At 39.2% G+C, this 18,071-nt stretch overlaps 1 protein-coding gene across 1 annotated transcript; it reads right to left on the bottom strand.

Annotated features, from left to right (window-relative positions):
• Nucleotides 1-12,069: 12,069 nt before the first annotated feature.
• Nucleotides 12,070-15,800, bottom strand: RB195_006998 (uncharacterized protein; the record flags this gene model as incomplete). The annotated part of the gene is made up of 5 exons (XM_013450651.2): nt 12,070-12,147; nt 12,211-12,324; nt 14,745-14,843; nt 14,920-15,050; nt 15,602-15,800. The coding sequence occupies 5 exons, from the start codon at nt 15,798-15,800 to the stop codon at nt 12,070-12,072; spliced, it is 621 nt and encodes a 206-aa protein (XP_013306105.2).
• Nucleotides 15,801-18,071: the final 2,271 nt, after the last annotated feature.

Here is an 18,071-nt window from a genome sequence, read left to right as displayed (position 1 = left end):
GATGGACACCAATTTCTAAGCGGACCCGTTAAAACAACTCATATACTAGCGTACATATATCGTTCTCTCTTTTCCCCATTTCCACAGCATCAGTCTTCTGCTTTGACAGCTCAACAAAGTCGCGAAACACTGTCCAGAAAGTTTGAAAAAAGTGACATCTGCTAAACTCAACAACATGTCAGCATTTGTTTTGAATTGCTACAGAAGAATGACGAATGTTTCATCCGCCAAATATTTTTTCGATGAAAAGTCGGACTTACTGCCATAACTCGCCTAAAGCATATAGGAATTAGAAAGTCCTGATGTTCGGTGAAGGAACTTTAAGCTAAAGATTTCCTGTGAAGCGGTCGTTTCCAATCGATATAGAACCACTCCAACTATTGCGCGTATAGTCGAGTCAGAAGGACATGAAACTGTGTGCAGTTCTGCAAAAAAAGATGCGCTGGAGCGTTACAGTTGGGACCGAGGTGGGACTATCGCGAGCTGCAGCGATGAGTGGTGCTAACAAGGGTCCCGTCTCGATCCTAGCCGCTTACGCAACTGTACGGTGCTTCGTGTCGTTTTAATCGGACTATATCAGTCCGATTGTGCGACTATACCAGATATCGTGAGATATCTTCCACTTGACTGCAAATTGACGGTTTTATAACTGACGTGTAGTTAGAAGTCCTCTTTCCGACTAATGTCTTGTGCTACTTTCCCCTGAGTTTTTCTTGGGAAACAAACTCCATATGTGAAAGTGACTTGAGGGGTTAAGAAAATTAGTAAGTTATGATTTCAAAAAGAAAGCATTTTCTCAACGAAAAAAATGAGTGAACGGACAAACGCGAAACGTTATCTGTTAGCGAAAAAGGATGTTTCTTGCTTAGAACACCAGTGTTAGTATATTTTTGACTCACATGAAAATTTCAAAGGTATCATATAGGGAAATTCTGGTCGCCTGATTTTCTCTATTAGTTAAAAAGTTACAGTTTATATAAACCATGAGGCAATCTAAAATATCACCTACAAATCCAGGTATCGGATGGACCTGGGAAATCGGACTGATCAATTCCCCAGATAAAGCAACTCTTTGCATGTGTGCGACTAACGATGCACACTTTGCAAGCCTTCAGCTACCATCAGGCTTAAAGGCGGCACGAAGTATCTCGAAATTGCGTTGGTCGAAATGTTATGATCTGTCATAAGCAGTACAAGGTTTGGGTTTCGATTACGAGTCTGAACGTCTACACGCTCAACTCACTCTAATCGTTCTGCAAAAAAAAAACGCGTGGGAAACTTCCTCGATACCTTATGATGCAGCGCCCTCGCATACGCGCTGTGCCCCGGAGCAGTTGTGGATTCCATGTACTGTTGGGGCGATCTCGATCACGAAAGTTTCCCTTAGCACAGTCCTTAAAGACAGCGTATCACGAAATTGACGTAATCGGAGAGCTCACGAAGTTTTGGGTTTTGATTGTGGATTATGAAAACAAGCGTGGATTCGCTGGACCTTCCCTAATCGCCACGAAAAAAAAGGGAGAGGATTAATTTCCTCCGACGTGTGTTAGAACGCAACCCCTTGCACGTGCGAGTGTGCGTTTTCGTTATATCGTAATGATTTTGACCGGAATAAGACAGATCCAATAATTATGTAAACGTCATTTCATTTGGAAGAATAGTTGAGGCAGAGAAACGTACTTTTCACATAGCAAACCAGTACCGAGTCTCCAATGATTATTTCCCAAAAATTCCATAAATGTCAAAAATGAGAGGCATCAGAGAGCATTTCAGCGGTCAGTAGTATGACGGATAGAATGAGTAGTTGTTCCACAAAGAAAAAAGATCAAAAAACGAAAAAAAAAACTGAATTATGCAGCAAAATGTTGGTCCGCGATATTTGTGCAGTTAACCAAAGATTCTCCCTAGATTTCTTCCTTCTTCTAGCACTTGAACGACTTATAATATTGATCTAAAAATTACCAAAAATTAAAAAGTTATTGGCATAAAAGCCAATAACTGCAACTTATAGAGAATCGAATGTTCCTTTAAATAACGTCTTACTTATAAATTTTTATTTTTTGTGGGCGGGTTTAAATTACAAAAAACGTCGTTACTTATGCATCAACCTAACAATCCAGTCACCTAGTTGACTTGTTGCACCACTTTCATTAAATTTGAAGCTGTGAGGAAGGCGAGTTCGCCGAAATGGTGATGTGATTTGAAGCGCGGCGATAAAAGGTCATTACTCCGTTTGCAAAGTTGATGGATTGAAATTGCCCTCGACCAACCACGTCTTTCATCCAACCAGAATTGACAAATTGCAACTACTAGATTTACCCGAGGAAATAAGAACACCAACAGAACACAACGGTTCGAATCCACGAGTCATTGTATGTTTCATACACTCTTATTACCCAGTGTATTCCTTAATTGTAGTCGAACACTTTGGTGAATACCAAAAGATTGATCTACTCCAATCACTTCATTCTTGTTTAATCTAAAGTCAAAACCAGAAAAAAAAACAAAAAAAAAAACAAACAAGTCAAAAACCAGTAGATCATTACGCTGGAGATCATCACAAGAATTCGTATATGACCATAATTCTTTAATGACACCCAAAAAGTTCATTTAAAAGCAGCGTATCACGTAGTGGACATAGTGTGGAAACCTGATAGAAAACATAAAGTTAGAGGAGTAGGCTGCGAATATGAACATGGTACCATTCAATTCGCCCTAATCGCCTTGAAAATGGCCGGGGAAACGTTTAAATTGCTACGAAGTACGTTAGAACGCACCCTCTTGCAAAAACTCCGGTCTTCTAAGCAGCCTACTGATCAGTCTTTTTCGAATACGGTGCCGAGGGGACCTCATTGATCTCCGACCTCTCGCTCGTGGATGCGGCGCTTGTGCAAGGGTACAACGTTCTGACATGCGTTGTAGGAACAAATGCCCAGCCCTCTTTTTTAGAGCGACTAAGGGGAATGGAGCGGTAACACGATCATACTTATAATATTCACCCCAAACTCTATATCTGCTTCAGATTCCCCAATATCGTTAGCTTCGTGATAAACTATCGTATAAATCAGTTATGTGTATCGGAATGTGGTATCATATACAGAATACTCGTACCTACACAGATCTGCACATTCACCACCACCGACGTAAAGAACACATTCAAGCACCTTCAGCGATCGAACAACGGATTGTAACTGCAGAAAAAGACCCTTTCAAACGAGAACATGTTGTCATTTCATCGCGGTGGCAAACGAAAATCACGTTTTGACGATGTGGAAAAATTCAAAAGATTAAACATTCGTATCATCGTTTTCGCTTGCCTTTTCATGCAGACCGTTCTTTGCTTTGCAAAAAAAAAAAGCGAAGTCAAATGGAGCTCTCATTACAGTTTACAGTATGCTATTTCAAACAGAAAGATATGGTCGAGATGAGTTTTTACTACAAGGTTTGTTCTTTTCCGGGTTATTTATTAATTTCGAGGTTTTATTAATTTCTTTCCTCTATTTAAAATGGCTACTTACCTAGCATCAATGATCATGCTATATAATAACTGGCTTAGTCTGTCACGTGTGTGTGTGTGTGTGTGTGTGTGTGTGGTGTGGTGTGTGTGTGGTGTGTGTATGTGAAACGAAATTCCAAAAAGGAGGTGCGAAGGCGTCGAATTGGGGTGCCAGGGTAGTAATGGTGTAAAATGGGGTGTGATGGGTCCCACGGCGTCGAATTCCTGTTGTAGAAGTATCGCGCATTAACATCGTCGTAAAAGATAAATGGGGCGTTCCAACCGTTTCACACCCGTGGCCACTGCGCGCTTTGCTTTTCACCTCTAATGACTCCTCCGTGCGTCTGTTTCTTTCTTCGTTTTCCTCAGGTTGGTATTATACCTTCCTCAGAAGATAGAAACGAATGAAACCGACAGCTCAAATAGTAGACAACAGTTTACATGATACGACGTTGCAAACGTTTCATAGCCGTATCCACTTTCCGCGTTTCCTTCTTTCACCTCCATTACTCTTCCGTTCTTTAAAAAGTGGCAACAGAAGTGCTAACTGATGCTTAAGGGCAGCATACTGCGAATCTGAGGTGGTGCGGACTTCAGGTGGGGTATTCGTATACGGGATAGTAGATTGCGGAGAGAGGCGTGGTTTCGTTCATTTCTTCCTAATTGCCGTAAAAAAACGACCAGGAAGATGCGGCGCCGCACAGGGCTGGCGCGCTCCAGTCGAACTCCTTGTGGAAAATAGTGCGCCGAAACGCTCGAAGCCGTATCTTCCGGGCCGTTTTCTACGGCAATTTAGGAATAAATGAACGGAATCACCCTCCTCCCCATAATCTACAACCCCGTATTCGAATACTCCACCGGAAATGCGTACCACTCCAGATTCGTGGGGTGATGCCTTTAAATAGTAGCCAACAGTTTACATGATCTGATGTGGAACGTTATCTTCATCAGTACGATGACGTCGTTCATTTCATTTTATGTGAAACATCATTCTGTGATAACTGTTGGCGGAAACAAGAGGGAAACCTATAATTTGAGCAATTATTTTAAGTCGTGTCAGTAATACATTGGTATCGAAGGAGTGGTTAAAGTTGAATGTAAAAAGTAAGTTGAATGTACTATAAATGTAGAACTGACGCGTTTACAAAGAAAACTTTGAACTCTTTAACGTAAATTTTCTTAAGAAAAAGAAGAAAACGTTGCTAGAAAAACACAATCCTGGTTTTAAAGAAAATGCCAATATTATTAATTTATTTTGATTAATCAGTGATGGCGAGCGGAGCGAACACCACAGCAAGTCTGAAGTCCTGTTTTAGCCGGACGTTCAGTCTGGTATATAATAACGGGCTTATTCTGTCACGTGTGTGTGTCAGTCACGAAATTCAAAAAGGGGGATGACACTCCATCGATACCAATGTAATATAGACACGACTTGGAATCATTACTCGAAGTATAGGTTTCCCTCTTGCTACCCTCAGCAGTTATCGCAGAATGATGCTTCACGTAAAATGAAGTGAATGACATCATCGTACTGAAAAAGATAGCGTTCCACATCAGATCATGCAAACAGGTGGTTACTACTTAAGCAGCAGTTAACACTCGTGTTTCTAAATTCCGAAGAACGGAGGAGTCGTTGAGGTGAAAAGGAACGAGGAAAGTGGATATGACTATGAAAGGTTTGCAAAGACCCATTTACCTTTTGGGATATGCACACGAAGGTACCAAGCACTGGATACTAGATACTTCTACACCACGACACAGGAATTCACCCGCACCCCAATTTATGGTTATCTAGTGTTTGTAATAAACAATAGTACCAATAATACTGCATTATGGCGCGCACCAACTCGACGCCGTTGGACCCATTGCACCCCATTTTATAGCTACATATCTGGCGCCGGTGGAAACGTCGCACCCCCCTCCCCCACCCCCTCTTCCGAATTTTGCGACACACACGCACGTGACAGAATAAGCCCGTTATTGTATACCAGTCTGAACGTCCGGCTAAAACAGGACTTCAGACTTTCTGTGGTGTTCGCTTCGCTCGCCATCACTGATTAAAGGATAAAAGATAAAGTTTCTGGCGTTAATCAATCCACTTGGGATGCGCCCCCACGTTCACTTCAATTCAGAATCGTTTGAGGTTTACGAACGTGTATCTGGCCTATACAATGACTTGCGGTGGCTAGCCAATGTGCCAAGTCAGTGTTTTTATCCTCTCAGACAAGTCTGGTACCAATTTATCGACCCCGGAGGAATGAAAGGCTTGGTGAGCACTAGGGCGGATTCGAACCTCCGATCGATCGTGCAGGAAGCGGAACCTCTAACCGCTACACTACACCCGCCCAGTGGCCACGACTATGAAGCAGCTGCAGCGTGCCATTTACCTTTTGCAACATGCACACGAATTTATTGCACACCATTTCGATGATGCGGGACCCTCTCACCCTGCTTCATAGCTATCTGGCGCCCTCGCACCAATCCGACGCCGCTGTCGCAACCCATTTTACCGCTCTACGACGCCGGCGCACCAATTCGACGCCGGTGGACCCGTCGCACCCCCTTTTTCGAATTTCGTGACACACACAGACATACACGTACACACATACACACATGCACACATACACACATGCACACTCACACAATACACACGCACACACACGTGACAGACTAAGCCCGTTATTAAATAGCGTGGTCATGATCATGATCCTTTCTTAATCCTCCACATCCTTGTTTCCTTGCACATTCGCCTCAAGTTGGGAAGGTCCCGTCCTCAGAAAGTGGAAACACGATTGAAACCGGCTGCTTAAATAGTAGCGAGCAGTTTACGCATTCTGACGTGGAACGTTATCTCTATCAGTACGATGATGTTGTTCGCGTTATTTTATGTAAAACACCATTCTGCGATAGCTGTTGGGAGGAAAAGCCATACTTCGAGTAATACTCTCAAATTCTGTCTATATTATGTGGGTATCGAAGGAATGCTTTAAACTGAAGATAGAAAAATGTAGAACTTCTCCAAATGTGGAACCGACGCGTTTAGAAAGAAGCTTAAAAATCTCTCTCCTAAATTCAGAAAAAAAAGGGAAGAGAAAAGCGTTGTCAGATAAACAATCTCAATTTTACAGAAAATGCCACTACTATTAATTTTCATTCATCAGCGAAGGCGAGGGAAGCGAACACCACAGACCGTCTCAAGTCCGGCTTCAGCCGGACGTTCAGATTGGTATTATACAAGGTATATAATAAAATATAAATATAAATACATATGCATACGTGTAAATATGTATATTTGATGTAAAAATATACATATTTACACGTATACATATGTATGTCAGCTGGAGTATAGATAAATACGCATTCATTTGTCGTGCTAATTCCTTAAAATAATGTCTCTTTCCTTTTCTTTAGCACTATCATCAACAATCCATCATCAGTAGCGGTTCGTTACCTCTCCAGCGCCAGAAGTTTGAAGAAAACTGTGCTGTGCCGTGCCTATGTCCTATGTATTATGGACAGTTCTATGATAAAACAGGTTTTGTAACAAAGTGGCACATTCACATCTAACAAAGATTTTACTTCACAATTAAAAAACCAGTCTAATCAAAAAGTAAGTCTAATCAAAAATTAACTATTCTTTCTATATTCTAAAATTCTAGAAGTGAATTCTAAAAGTTATTCCAGAGTTAATATCAGTGATTGTTCAGAGAATCAGCTACAAAAAAAGGATTTCTGGATTATTGCAATTTCAATCATATTCGAGAAGCACAGGAGATTTTTCCATGGAATTTTTATGTCGGTTATAAACTAACATCTCCGCCTTCCCTCCACGGAAGGTGACGGTGTACAAGTGTTTGGCAAGGTTCAGCGAAGAGCGACACGACAGAAATACGTAAACATTCGTAAGTGACGTCTGACCAGTTCACTAAGGCATGTTCATAGTGTGACCGCTGTTATATACATATATTAAGAATAACAACGAAGGAAACGTATTACAGTCATGGAACGAAAAACGAAGGGAGCAAACTGTACGCTACGCTACACCGTCGTAATTACACCGAAAAGTTGTGTCTAAGGTGTTTTTAACAGTCGCGTGAACCTGTTACAAATGAAGCAAGCGTGATGATAGCGAAGAAATCGGTCGGTTGTCATTCCTTTGAACAGCCTACGGCAGACTTGGGACCGTCCGGAATGAAAATAGCGAGACTAAGCCAAAAATGAAAGTATCGTCGTCGTCCTCGTCGAATGCGCAATCGCATAAGCGGCTATTTACGTCGATCGTCGTTGCTAGTGGAAGTGAACTGGTTCCCCCTGCAGCAACGACGACCTCTAATGCAGAAAATCTTGCAAATGTCCAAGAAATCACGTCAAATCCGCCAACGTTACTTACTCAAATTAACCTAAATTGGTATAGAATGGAGGACAAACTGAGATAAAATACATAAGGGTTTCGTTTAAAAATTGACAATATTTCGATCAAACTTTAAAGTAAATGGAACAAAACAAACATTTGCGCTGTCATGTACTTATTTTTCATCACTTCTTTCTTTTTCTAATTTTGGTTTTCCTTATAATGATTGACCATAATGAAGAATTGATATAGTAGAACACCATTTCAACATTTCCGGCAAATTTTTTTCCTCTAGTTTTATTTTTTGAACTCCAACTCACGGTAGCAAGAACCAGAAGATAGAAGGAAAGAAAATGATAAGATAGTGGATAAAAAACTAAAGAGAAGCTAAATAAATGAAAAAAAGAGTTGGAACATTGTAAAAAAAGCAGCTTAAAAGAGGTAGAAGATCACTTCGTTAGCGCAAAATTCTTTGAACACCACAATGTTGCAAATAATATTAATTCCTTTTTCACAGCGAGTGGAAAAATCCCAAGAGCAAGGAGCAAAAAGAAACTGAAAGGAAGTAATGGAAATTCAAACAACTCCACACATCATTAAACACTTTTAGTCGTTTTCTTTTAATAAAGGGCTTATAAAATGAATAACAATAATAAATAATATGTAATAAGCAAAAAATAAGTGAAAGGCTTTGAAGTAATCTCTCCTAATCACAATAGTTCAGATAAATGATTATTAAAAATTTTTCTCTGCAACCTTATTAATAAATATCAGACTACAAATATAAGACAACAATAATAGTAATAAAAGATTGCTGGTTTTTGCACAGATTCCTGAGAAATGCCCTTATATTGGTCCAATATTCAGAAAGGATCAAACTTTCTTGAACAAAAAACTACACACTTGATTGTTAAACAGTGTGGAAGGGGACCTCAAGATTTAATTTTCAGCCAACTATAGTTTTGTTTTCAATCATTCAATATTTTTGCACTCCCCAAAAGGATGCAAAAAACAGTTTTTTCACGGTTTTATATAAAATAGTACTGTGAGAAAAAGGTTCTTTACCGTAACCGTATTCTCTTATTCAAAGTTTGGTGTTAAACAAAGATTGAGGAAAGAGAAACTATAAAACACGTTTGTTGTAAATTAGTGCATTTTCTTCATGCTAACAGGATAAATAGCATTTTTCTTAATTCAACAGAAGAGAAAAGAACATGCCCAGCCTGAGGTTGTAGAGGTTGCATACGAGATTTAAGTGCGCCAAGGTCGCAAACATTCGACGGAGGAAAACGCAATGTATGTATGTGGAATTGCATCAAAAGAAGAAAAAGTAAGGAATTTGGTATTCCGCTGTGAACACAATCAAATATAAAGGCGTGATTCTTTTAGAAGTAGACGTCCTTGATGGTGATTGCAACGATTTTCATATGTTCGATAACAAATGCTGAACATTCAGACGAGAATCGAGGACTGCTTTGCCTGATATTCTGGGAAATATCCAACAAAAAGAACAAGCATTATGCTGTGCTTCTTGCTTCTAATCACACAGAAATATCCCGATTAATGGGAACAGAGAAGAAACGACACATATCAGTCCAAGAAAATCAGGAAAATCAAGAAAACGTTCTGTCTAATGACATTGATAGTGCTGGAGGTCTGCGTTGCGGTCACACAGTAAGCAGCAGAAGCCCGTTTTAGTGGCGGCCGAATGGCGAACGGGGCGACCTGTCTCTTCATCGACGGGTCGACGGCACAACAAACTGAAAACCAGGAACCACTTACACACTCGTCACGCGTCCACACTTCACTCCATTCTGATCTTTCTAATTACACACCAACAGCCGACAAACACGATGAAAAACACTATAATTTGAATCACACTAGTAACACGTATCCAATGCTGATTCGCGGACTGCACTTAGAAGAAGAAGAAAAAGAGATGAGGTTGAAGTGGATCCTTCATGCTTCCTACAATTTTCCGAGACCTCTTTGAACATTTTCGCCTCCGACCTTTCACTTTCAAATCTACAGTGCTGACTTTTAACGATCATCAAATATAAATATATTGCTCATTTGTTATTTAATATTTTAGCGACTATATAAATACTCGCTAAAACATCAGCAAGTCTGTTTCCACGCAGAAAACGTGGTGAAAACGAGGAAAAATCCTGCAAAAAGAAGATAATCCTTGAAAAGGCACAAACGCTAGTTGGACAAAGTTGAGTGGCATCATAAAAGATTAACGCATGGAGTAGGAGAAGAAGAAGAAAAAGGGGACAAAATGATTCCATTACTTCCGTGAAATAAAACTATTTCGACAAAAACCGAGTAATCTTTCAAAAACTCTTCTTCCAGATTCGTTGCAGCACTCCTCATTTGGTCAACCTCTACGAATTGCCTGGAATAATCGTGGATGAGCAATCTTGTTTTCACTGTAGACTAAATGTATTCACTACAGTACAGCACTCGTACCTTGAAGTAAACGGATAAAGCATAAAGTCGCTGTCCTATCAATCCACTACGATGCGTCTAGGTGTCCTACTGGTTGAGGTTTTGGAACACTTGTTGGGTTATACGGGGACTAGCGGGAGCCAGCCAATGATCATGTCAGTGTTATTATCTTCTCCGGCAAATCTGGTAGCAATTTATCGACCCTAGAGAGATGAAAAGCTTATTTGGCACTAGCGAGGTTTCAAACCATCGACCGTGCTGGCACGGACCTCTAATCGACTGCGCTACACCCCTCTCCCCGTACTTTGAGGTGTCGCCTGAAAGTTGGAGTGAAAACGATCTCAAAATTTGATTTTACCCTTGTTATAATTTCGTTTCCCGATCAATCAATAACATTTTTACTGTTATTTTTCATTTGTTCTATTTTATTTTGTCATCTTATACAACCATTATTTTATTTGTATTATCATCTATCTTTTTAAATTGTTACTAATTTCATTTTTATCATTTTCTATCATTTGTTTGGCATTTTTCTCTGCTGTTTATTATTTCGAAGAAAAACGACGCAATATCTAATCTATCTAACTATGGATTAAGACCATGGATCTTGTTTAAGGGCATCTCACCCCACGAATCTGAGGTGGTACGGATTTCAAGTAGAGTATTCGTATACGGGACTGTAGATTATGAAGAGAGAAGTGATCCCAACCATTTCTTTCTGATTTCCGTTAAAAAAAAACGGCCCGGAAGATACGGCTTCGGGCGTTTCGGGGCGCTACTTTCTACAAGGAGGTCGATTGGAGCGCGCCAGCCTTGTGCACGCGCCGATTTCTTCCAGGCCGTTTTTTTAAAGTTATTAGCAAATTTGCAATTAGGAAAAATGGACGGAATCACGCCCCCCCCCACGCCCTCCATAATCTCCCATCCCGTATACGGATACTCCATTTGAAATCCGTACCACCTCAGATTCTTGGACTGATGCCTTTAATGAGGGACACCAACAACTCCTTTCGATATATTAGAGATGTAGGTCAGTTATGCAGGGATTTGTACAAATCTCACAGATTCATGCAAATTTTACGATATGGTACTATCCACGTTGCTCTGCGTTGTATCCCTGTTAGAATAGTTTTCAACACAACCATCTTGATTTTCTGCATGTCCAACTAAAACTAACTCACCAAAACTTTCCGTAGTACAGTTCACTATCCTGGAAAAGAGTAATGCTTAGAAATTAAAACAATGTCATTTTGCGGTCCTTCCGCCTTGTTCGTATGTATAAGAATTACATATATACATATGTATATATAATAAGAATATAAATATGATATGATTAACAAGTTTCATAAATAATAAATAATAATATTTGTATATTTAACAATATCAGTATTGAGAATTGTCTTCTGTTATATAACTCCTTTGCTCGTAGATACCTAACTTCCCTTCCTCAGTGCCGTGTTCTGTTTGAGTACATAATCACCTGGGAGGAAATTGCATTGAGGACTGATCCCTACTTGTTTCTTTATTCTTCTTTCTATCTCTTCACTATTTACTGTATTCATTATATTTTGTATTTTGTTTTTACCTTTACCACATTCTTTTTGGGACGTCACTGAACGTAAAAAAAAACAAATAAGTGATTTTTTTTCTAAATCAGAATCACAATCCAGCTATCTTGTTTATTATACGACAACAATACAAAGTATCACAGTACATTAAGAGAACTGTATGATCACAAAAATTTCAGGAATAGGTACAGAAAAGAAATAAATTAAGCTAGATGTTTGTTTATGATATCGTCGAGTAATATCTCAAGATTCTCGTTTGTTCCTTTCATCCCAGCGATCACCTGCAATCATTCAAATTCTCTGTCACTGGTCGTGCACCATGATCCTCAAAACCACACGTTTACCTGCTTTGACCATTTGAAGTACTCTTTGACACTTCGACGATCCCATCCAACAGGCGTTGCTCTTTCCAAATCACGTAAATTGTAGAGTTTATCGGCCAAATGAACAAGTTTTGCCTGTAACGTTGGGGATTCGGAAAAGTTCGTGATGACCTCGACATTGCTACCGTTCCCCATTTTACCATCATTTAATGAGGCATGAGCACAACATCGTCGTCGTTTAGATCGAGGTTGTGTCCCGACATGGAAATTATTCTTGGGGAATGGATTTTTTGTTGTCGAATGGGGAGGAAACCTTCACACTGATGGCTACAGAACTAAATACTCTTTAGATAAGATCAGGGAAAACACGCTTGAGCCTGAACGTCGAACAACAACGACAAGATCTTTGAACATCGTCGTCTCTTCGCCGAGAGAGAGGGAGATGATTCAGAAAATGACAACTTGTTGACCGTTGCTTCCTCCTATAAGGAGTGACCTCGAAAACGAGTATTCTTGAGAACAAAACATTCGATTACTTCTTTTCGTATGCGATTTGCCCGTAATAACACTAAACAAACAAGAAGGACAAGGAATTCGACCAGCAAGAGTTATTACTGACAATTTTCAAACGCAAAATGTCTAGAAAGGGTTAGTTCTATGGACGAGGGAAATTTCAACTGATGATTACAGCTTTTTGCTTCTTTGTCTCAAATATTCATTGAAAGTATATTACGGTGAATATTATCGTTTGTTAGTATTATATTATATACTAGTCTATTTGATGTTGTATCATTTATTATTATATTAATTACTATTGTATTATATACTATTATTATTAGTCAGTTAATTATTTATTATCTACTTGGTATTTTTGGTTTTTTAATAGTGCTGAAATTGCAGCCCGTCTAAAATATGTTGTGTCGAGGTGACGCGACGCGCCCTCAGCGAAGGTGTGCACAGAGCCCCTTTAACAAAACGCAAAAACGCTCCCCGAACCTCATTTCTTAATGCTTTTTTCTTTTTCTCTTTTAGTTCTCGTCACTTATTTTTTTCTGGTAAAATGTTGCGTGGATAGGATTTTCGAAATCATTTTTATTAGATAGTTTTATCGTTTGATTTGTTTCTACGGCGCCTCTAAGACAATCACTCTGTAAGGATTCAACTTCTCTCTCTTTTACGTGTGTATACGCTCTATAACCAAGATGGTAAGAAAATTCTCTTTTTTTTTCGCTAGTTCAGTAATTCAATATTTCCTGACTGCAGAGCATTTATTCAAAGACTCCTGTTTACAGGAGTTGAATTTTTATTTCGTTTTTTGTAGAGGCGCGCATAGCTAGCCTTCCTCTAGACAAAGTTTGGGATTCTATTACGACTAGGACTACAAGAAACTCTAATCATGCAGAATTACACAAGAAAATGAGATAGAAATTGAATCACTTCAGACAGTGTCTCAGAGCAGCCGTAGGAGCAGAGCAAACCATTAAAAAAACAATTGAAATGAGCTTTGCTAAGACTATTGAATCCTATTCATACAATACCATGCGAAAAAAAAATTAAAGGAAATCTATGGAATGCAAAAAGAAAAGCAGATCAGAGCTTTTACTGCAGCGAGAGCTCAGCTCACGCTTTCATCCGAGAATGCGTCGCGTCACCTCTGTAGAACACGTTTTGAACCGAGTTTACAACCACTAATATCTCCAGTTGAATAAGAAAACAAACTCGTCTCTTAAAGACATCATCCCACGAATCTGGAGTGGTACGGATTTCCGGTGGAGTATTCGTATACGGGGTTGTAGATTATGGGGAGGAGGGTGATTCCGTCCATTTCTTGTTAATTGCCGTAAAAAACTGCCCGGGAGATGCGGCGCGTGCACAACGCTGGCGCGCTCCGATCGAACTGTTTATAGAAAGTAGGGCGCCGGAACGCCCGAAGCCGTATCTTCCGGGACGTTTTTTACGGCAATGAGGAAGAAATGGACGGAATCACCCCCCTCTCCATAATCTACTATCCCGTATACGAATACTCCACTTGAAATCCGCACCACTTCAGATTCGTGGGGTGATGCCTTTAAACAGATAATAAATGAGGGCACACCCTTCTTAAGATACGATAAAGTTGTGCTAAGAATTTTACGAACTTATACGAGACCTCTTAGTAATTAATATCTTTAGTTTAAAAAAAGGCACTTCGACTACAATACAGAAGCATAGAGATAAATGTTTCATTTTATCATTATGTTAAAATACTACTGTAAACGTACCTTTATATTTCCTCAATTTCTTTCAATTTTTTTCTCATTTCCTTAATTTCTTTTCTTTTTCTTTTGAATCCTTTAATTTTTGAAGCAAAAGTAAGTGACGTTAAGTTCCCAGATTAATGTTTTATAGGTTTCCTTCAGCAAAAACTACTTGTGAATTGCGAATTAAGCAAAACTTATTCAATGATCCTCACAATGATTCTGAAAATATTAAATTAATAAATACAATAAATTGTTATTTAATTACTTCTAAATATTACAAGTTCTAAAAATTAACAGTAATCAATAATGATATACCTTATGAGAATGTTTCGGACCATTTTCGATTTGCGCCCTTTTCCTAACGTCTTTCGGTAGTGATTTGTCATCTGTGCATTCTTTCACAATATCGTGCACCTAGATCGAAAACATGTACGCATTTTAAATGTGGAGAAAAGAAATCAACGAATACAAAGCGGGAGAACAGCAGCACCTCCTGTCCAAACTGCTCCTTGATCTCTTCTAACGTGGTCTTCGTGTCTTCTACAGTATCATGGAGAAGAGCAGCAGCTAGCGTTGCCGCATCGAACACTTTTGCTTCGTTCGTGAGAATGTATGCCACTCCTAAAGAAAAAAAAATCATCTATCACTATTCAACATTCGTTATCTGACTTTTCCATAACCATAGGGGATTTTTTTTTAATTTGAAAACCTGTTTATTGACAAAACACATACGTATTGTAAATAATCATTTGGAACAAATTTTCCAAAATTTTAAAAGAGTTAATGATAACTTCAAAGATAGTAAGAATAAATATCTAAGTTAGAACAATAATTTGTTGCGTTTGTTGTGAGTTTGGAAACTGACTTCACAAAAATATTCTTCCAGAATTTTTCCTAAAATCCTTCCTTTCTTTTGTTTAGAGTCACAAAAAGTTTGTTTTCTATCTCTTCTTTTTTTCCCGGTTCATTGTTGCTGTATGTGAATAAAATAAATAGAAAAGCAGAATTTTGGCAAGTATTAAATGGCGTTCGAAAAAATTCCTTTGTTGAGTTAATTTTGGCCTTCTTTATTATTTTTGAAATCGAGAATAAATCCATTAAAAGATGACAATTGTGATCGGTATTGGTAAAAAAAAGTCAGGACCCAAGAGAATGAGGAAACAATCACAAACCAATAGGATGGTTGATGTACGGTGTCCCAGCATGATCCTTACGTTTCTGGAAACGATGTCTTCTTGCAGCAAAGTCATTCGCCTTCATAATCAAAGCTATGTCCTCCGGTCCATGATCCATAAAACACTTTGAGGACGATTTAGGATTCTCGTCTTCCAAATCGGGGTAAAGTGCCTTACAACCATTCTCTTCGCTCATTTCTTGAAAATGTTTATTTACTTCTCATTGAAAACAAACTATAAGTTACTAAAAGCAATAAAGTAAGAGGTGACGTTGAAAGGAAGCATAAAACTGAGACAGATATCCTTCTCGTGGATACAAGATCTGCGTGGAGTATTGATCGAGGCTATTCGTTCGATCGAGGACATTCCAGAACGTGTTTCTCCAACGGGCGAGATGTGATTTGCGTGTCTGACCGGTCGCATTTCACTTAACCGCCGCTTAGAAGGGCGCATTGGCACAGCCAAGTAAATGTCAGTGACGAACAGAAGTTTCTCAGCATCAGTGAAAAAATCAATGATGTTAGGAATAAAACACATCAAATGTGTTATTAATTCTGAGAAGTAACGTCATTTCTTGTCAAAAAGAAAGGAAAAAATATTACAACGTAATTTTCTTCTCACATAAACTACGTAGCCACCCCTATTACAGAAAATCAACAATTTGATTATCGAATTTCCTATTCGGAATCTGTAAAGGGTGTGTTTATATCGTCAAAATTTTCATTTCGGCTTCTTTATTCATTGACATAGCCCCTTCGTCGTTGTGGTTGCGCTTCATGAGATACAGTAACCAAATAAAATGAAATAAAAATGAAACAAATAAATGAATAAAAAGATCATTGGTTTCTTTAATTGAGTCACCGTACACAAGGTGGTTACTATCCTTTATTAGTGGCTAATGTTCTTCTAGCAGCGGCACGATAGTCATCTGATCTTAATGTTCTGAAGAAGGCGATATTGCCGAAACGTTAGCCACGAATAAATGATAGCACCAACCTCGTGTTTCATGTCCGGCTCAATTAAAGAAACCAATATTGAGACGGTGTAGTGTAGTGGTTAGAGATTTCGCTTCCTGCACGATCGATAGGAGGTTCGAATTCGTCCTAGTGCTCATCAAGCCTTTCGTCCCTCCGGGATAAATTGGTACCAGAGTTGTCTGAGAGGATAAAAACACAGGCTTGACACATCGGCTAGCTCCCGCAAGTCATTGTATAGGCCAGATACACGTTCGTAAACCTCAAACGATTCTGAAGTGAAGTGAACGTGGGGGCGTATCTCAAGCGCATTGATTAGCGCCAGACACTTTATCCTTTTTATCCACTTTATCCTTTTAATTATTGTAACATCAACATGAAAGCCGTTCATAGAGAATAAAAAGACAAATATTTCTGGAAGAATGAGACATGTACTACTCATATTTTTGATGTTTCATTAAACATCTCATCCCTTTCTAAACAGTTCGACAACGAAGTTGATGAGAATAAGACCGTCTCTTCCTGATCTACATGCTTTCATCCTCAGAGCACAGAAAAATCTCATATGTCGCAACCAACCGATACAATTCATCCAACAGGGCAGAGACGAGTTGGCGGGAACACAGGCGTTACATAGATATGCTGATATCCATTTTTGTTAAAAGCACCACTCCACGAATCAGAGGTGGTACGGATTTCAGGTGGGAAAATTCGTATACGGCATAGCAGATTATGGAAAGGGGGTGATTCCGTCCATTTCTTCCTAATTGCCGTAAAAACGGCCCGGAAGATGCGGCGCGTGCACAAGGCTGGCGCGCTCCAACCGAACTCCTTGTAGAAAGTAGTGCGCCGGAACGCCCGAGGCCGTATCTTCCGGGCCTTTTTTAACGGTAATTAGGAAGAAATGGACGGAATCACCCCTCCCTCCATAGTCTACTATCCCGTATAAGAATACTCTACCTGAAATCCGTACCACCTCAGATTCGTGGAGTGATGCGTTTAAAGCAATAGATGTCCAATCCAAAAAACGTCCAGGTCTCGCCACGAAATCATATTCGACAGGAAAAGTGGATAAATATGCCGAGATAGCTTCATTATTATCGTATTTATCCTCAAACAAAGAAAAGTGCGTTGGATGTATGCCTATAGAGTTATAATATTATGTTTTTTTTTGATGGGATTGGTTCGCTTGAAAATAATTCCTAATTATGAATTCAAAGTGGTTTCGAAGGTAATTTCGAATGTCTAAATGCGGAAGGTTTCGCAGTAATGTAGATAGTCTCTGTCCGTATTAAATACAATAAGAATCCCAGCATTCTACTCGATCTAGTTCCCCATTTTTTTCCTAACCTTATCGATTCCCAAGCCTTATCGATCTAGTTTCAGACCTAAGAAACAGCCAAAATTTGTTCCACACTTTTCTTCTATCGTCTCTCTCCTATCTCGTCTCTCGTACATTTGATAAACATTGATCAAATTCGTCATGAAATTGA

The sequence above is a fragment of the Necator americanus genome, chromosome I (assembly GCF_031761385.1).
Source record: "Necator americanus strain Aroian chromosome I, whole genome shotgun sequence".
In the NCBI taxonomy this organism is placed as follows: domain Eukaryota; kingdom Metazoa; phylum Nematoda; class Chromadorea; order Rhabditida; family Ancylostomatidae; genus Necator; species Necator americanus.
Note: the sequence above shows the minus strand (reverse complement) of the source record. Positions and strands in the feature narration are given on the sequence as shown.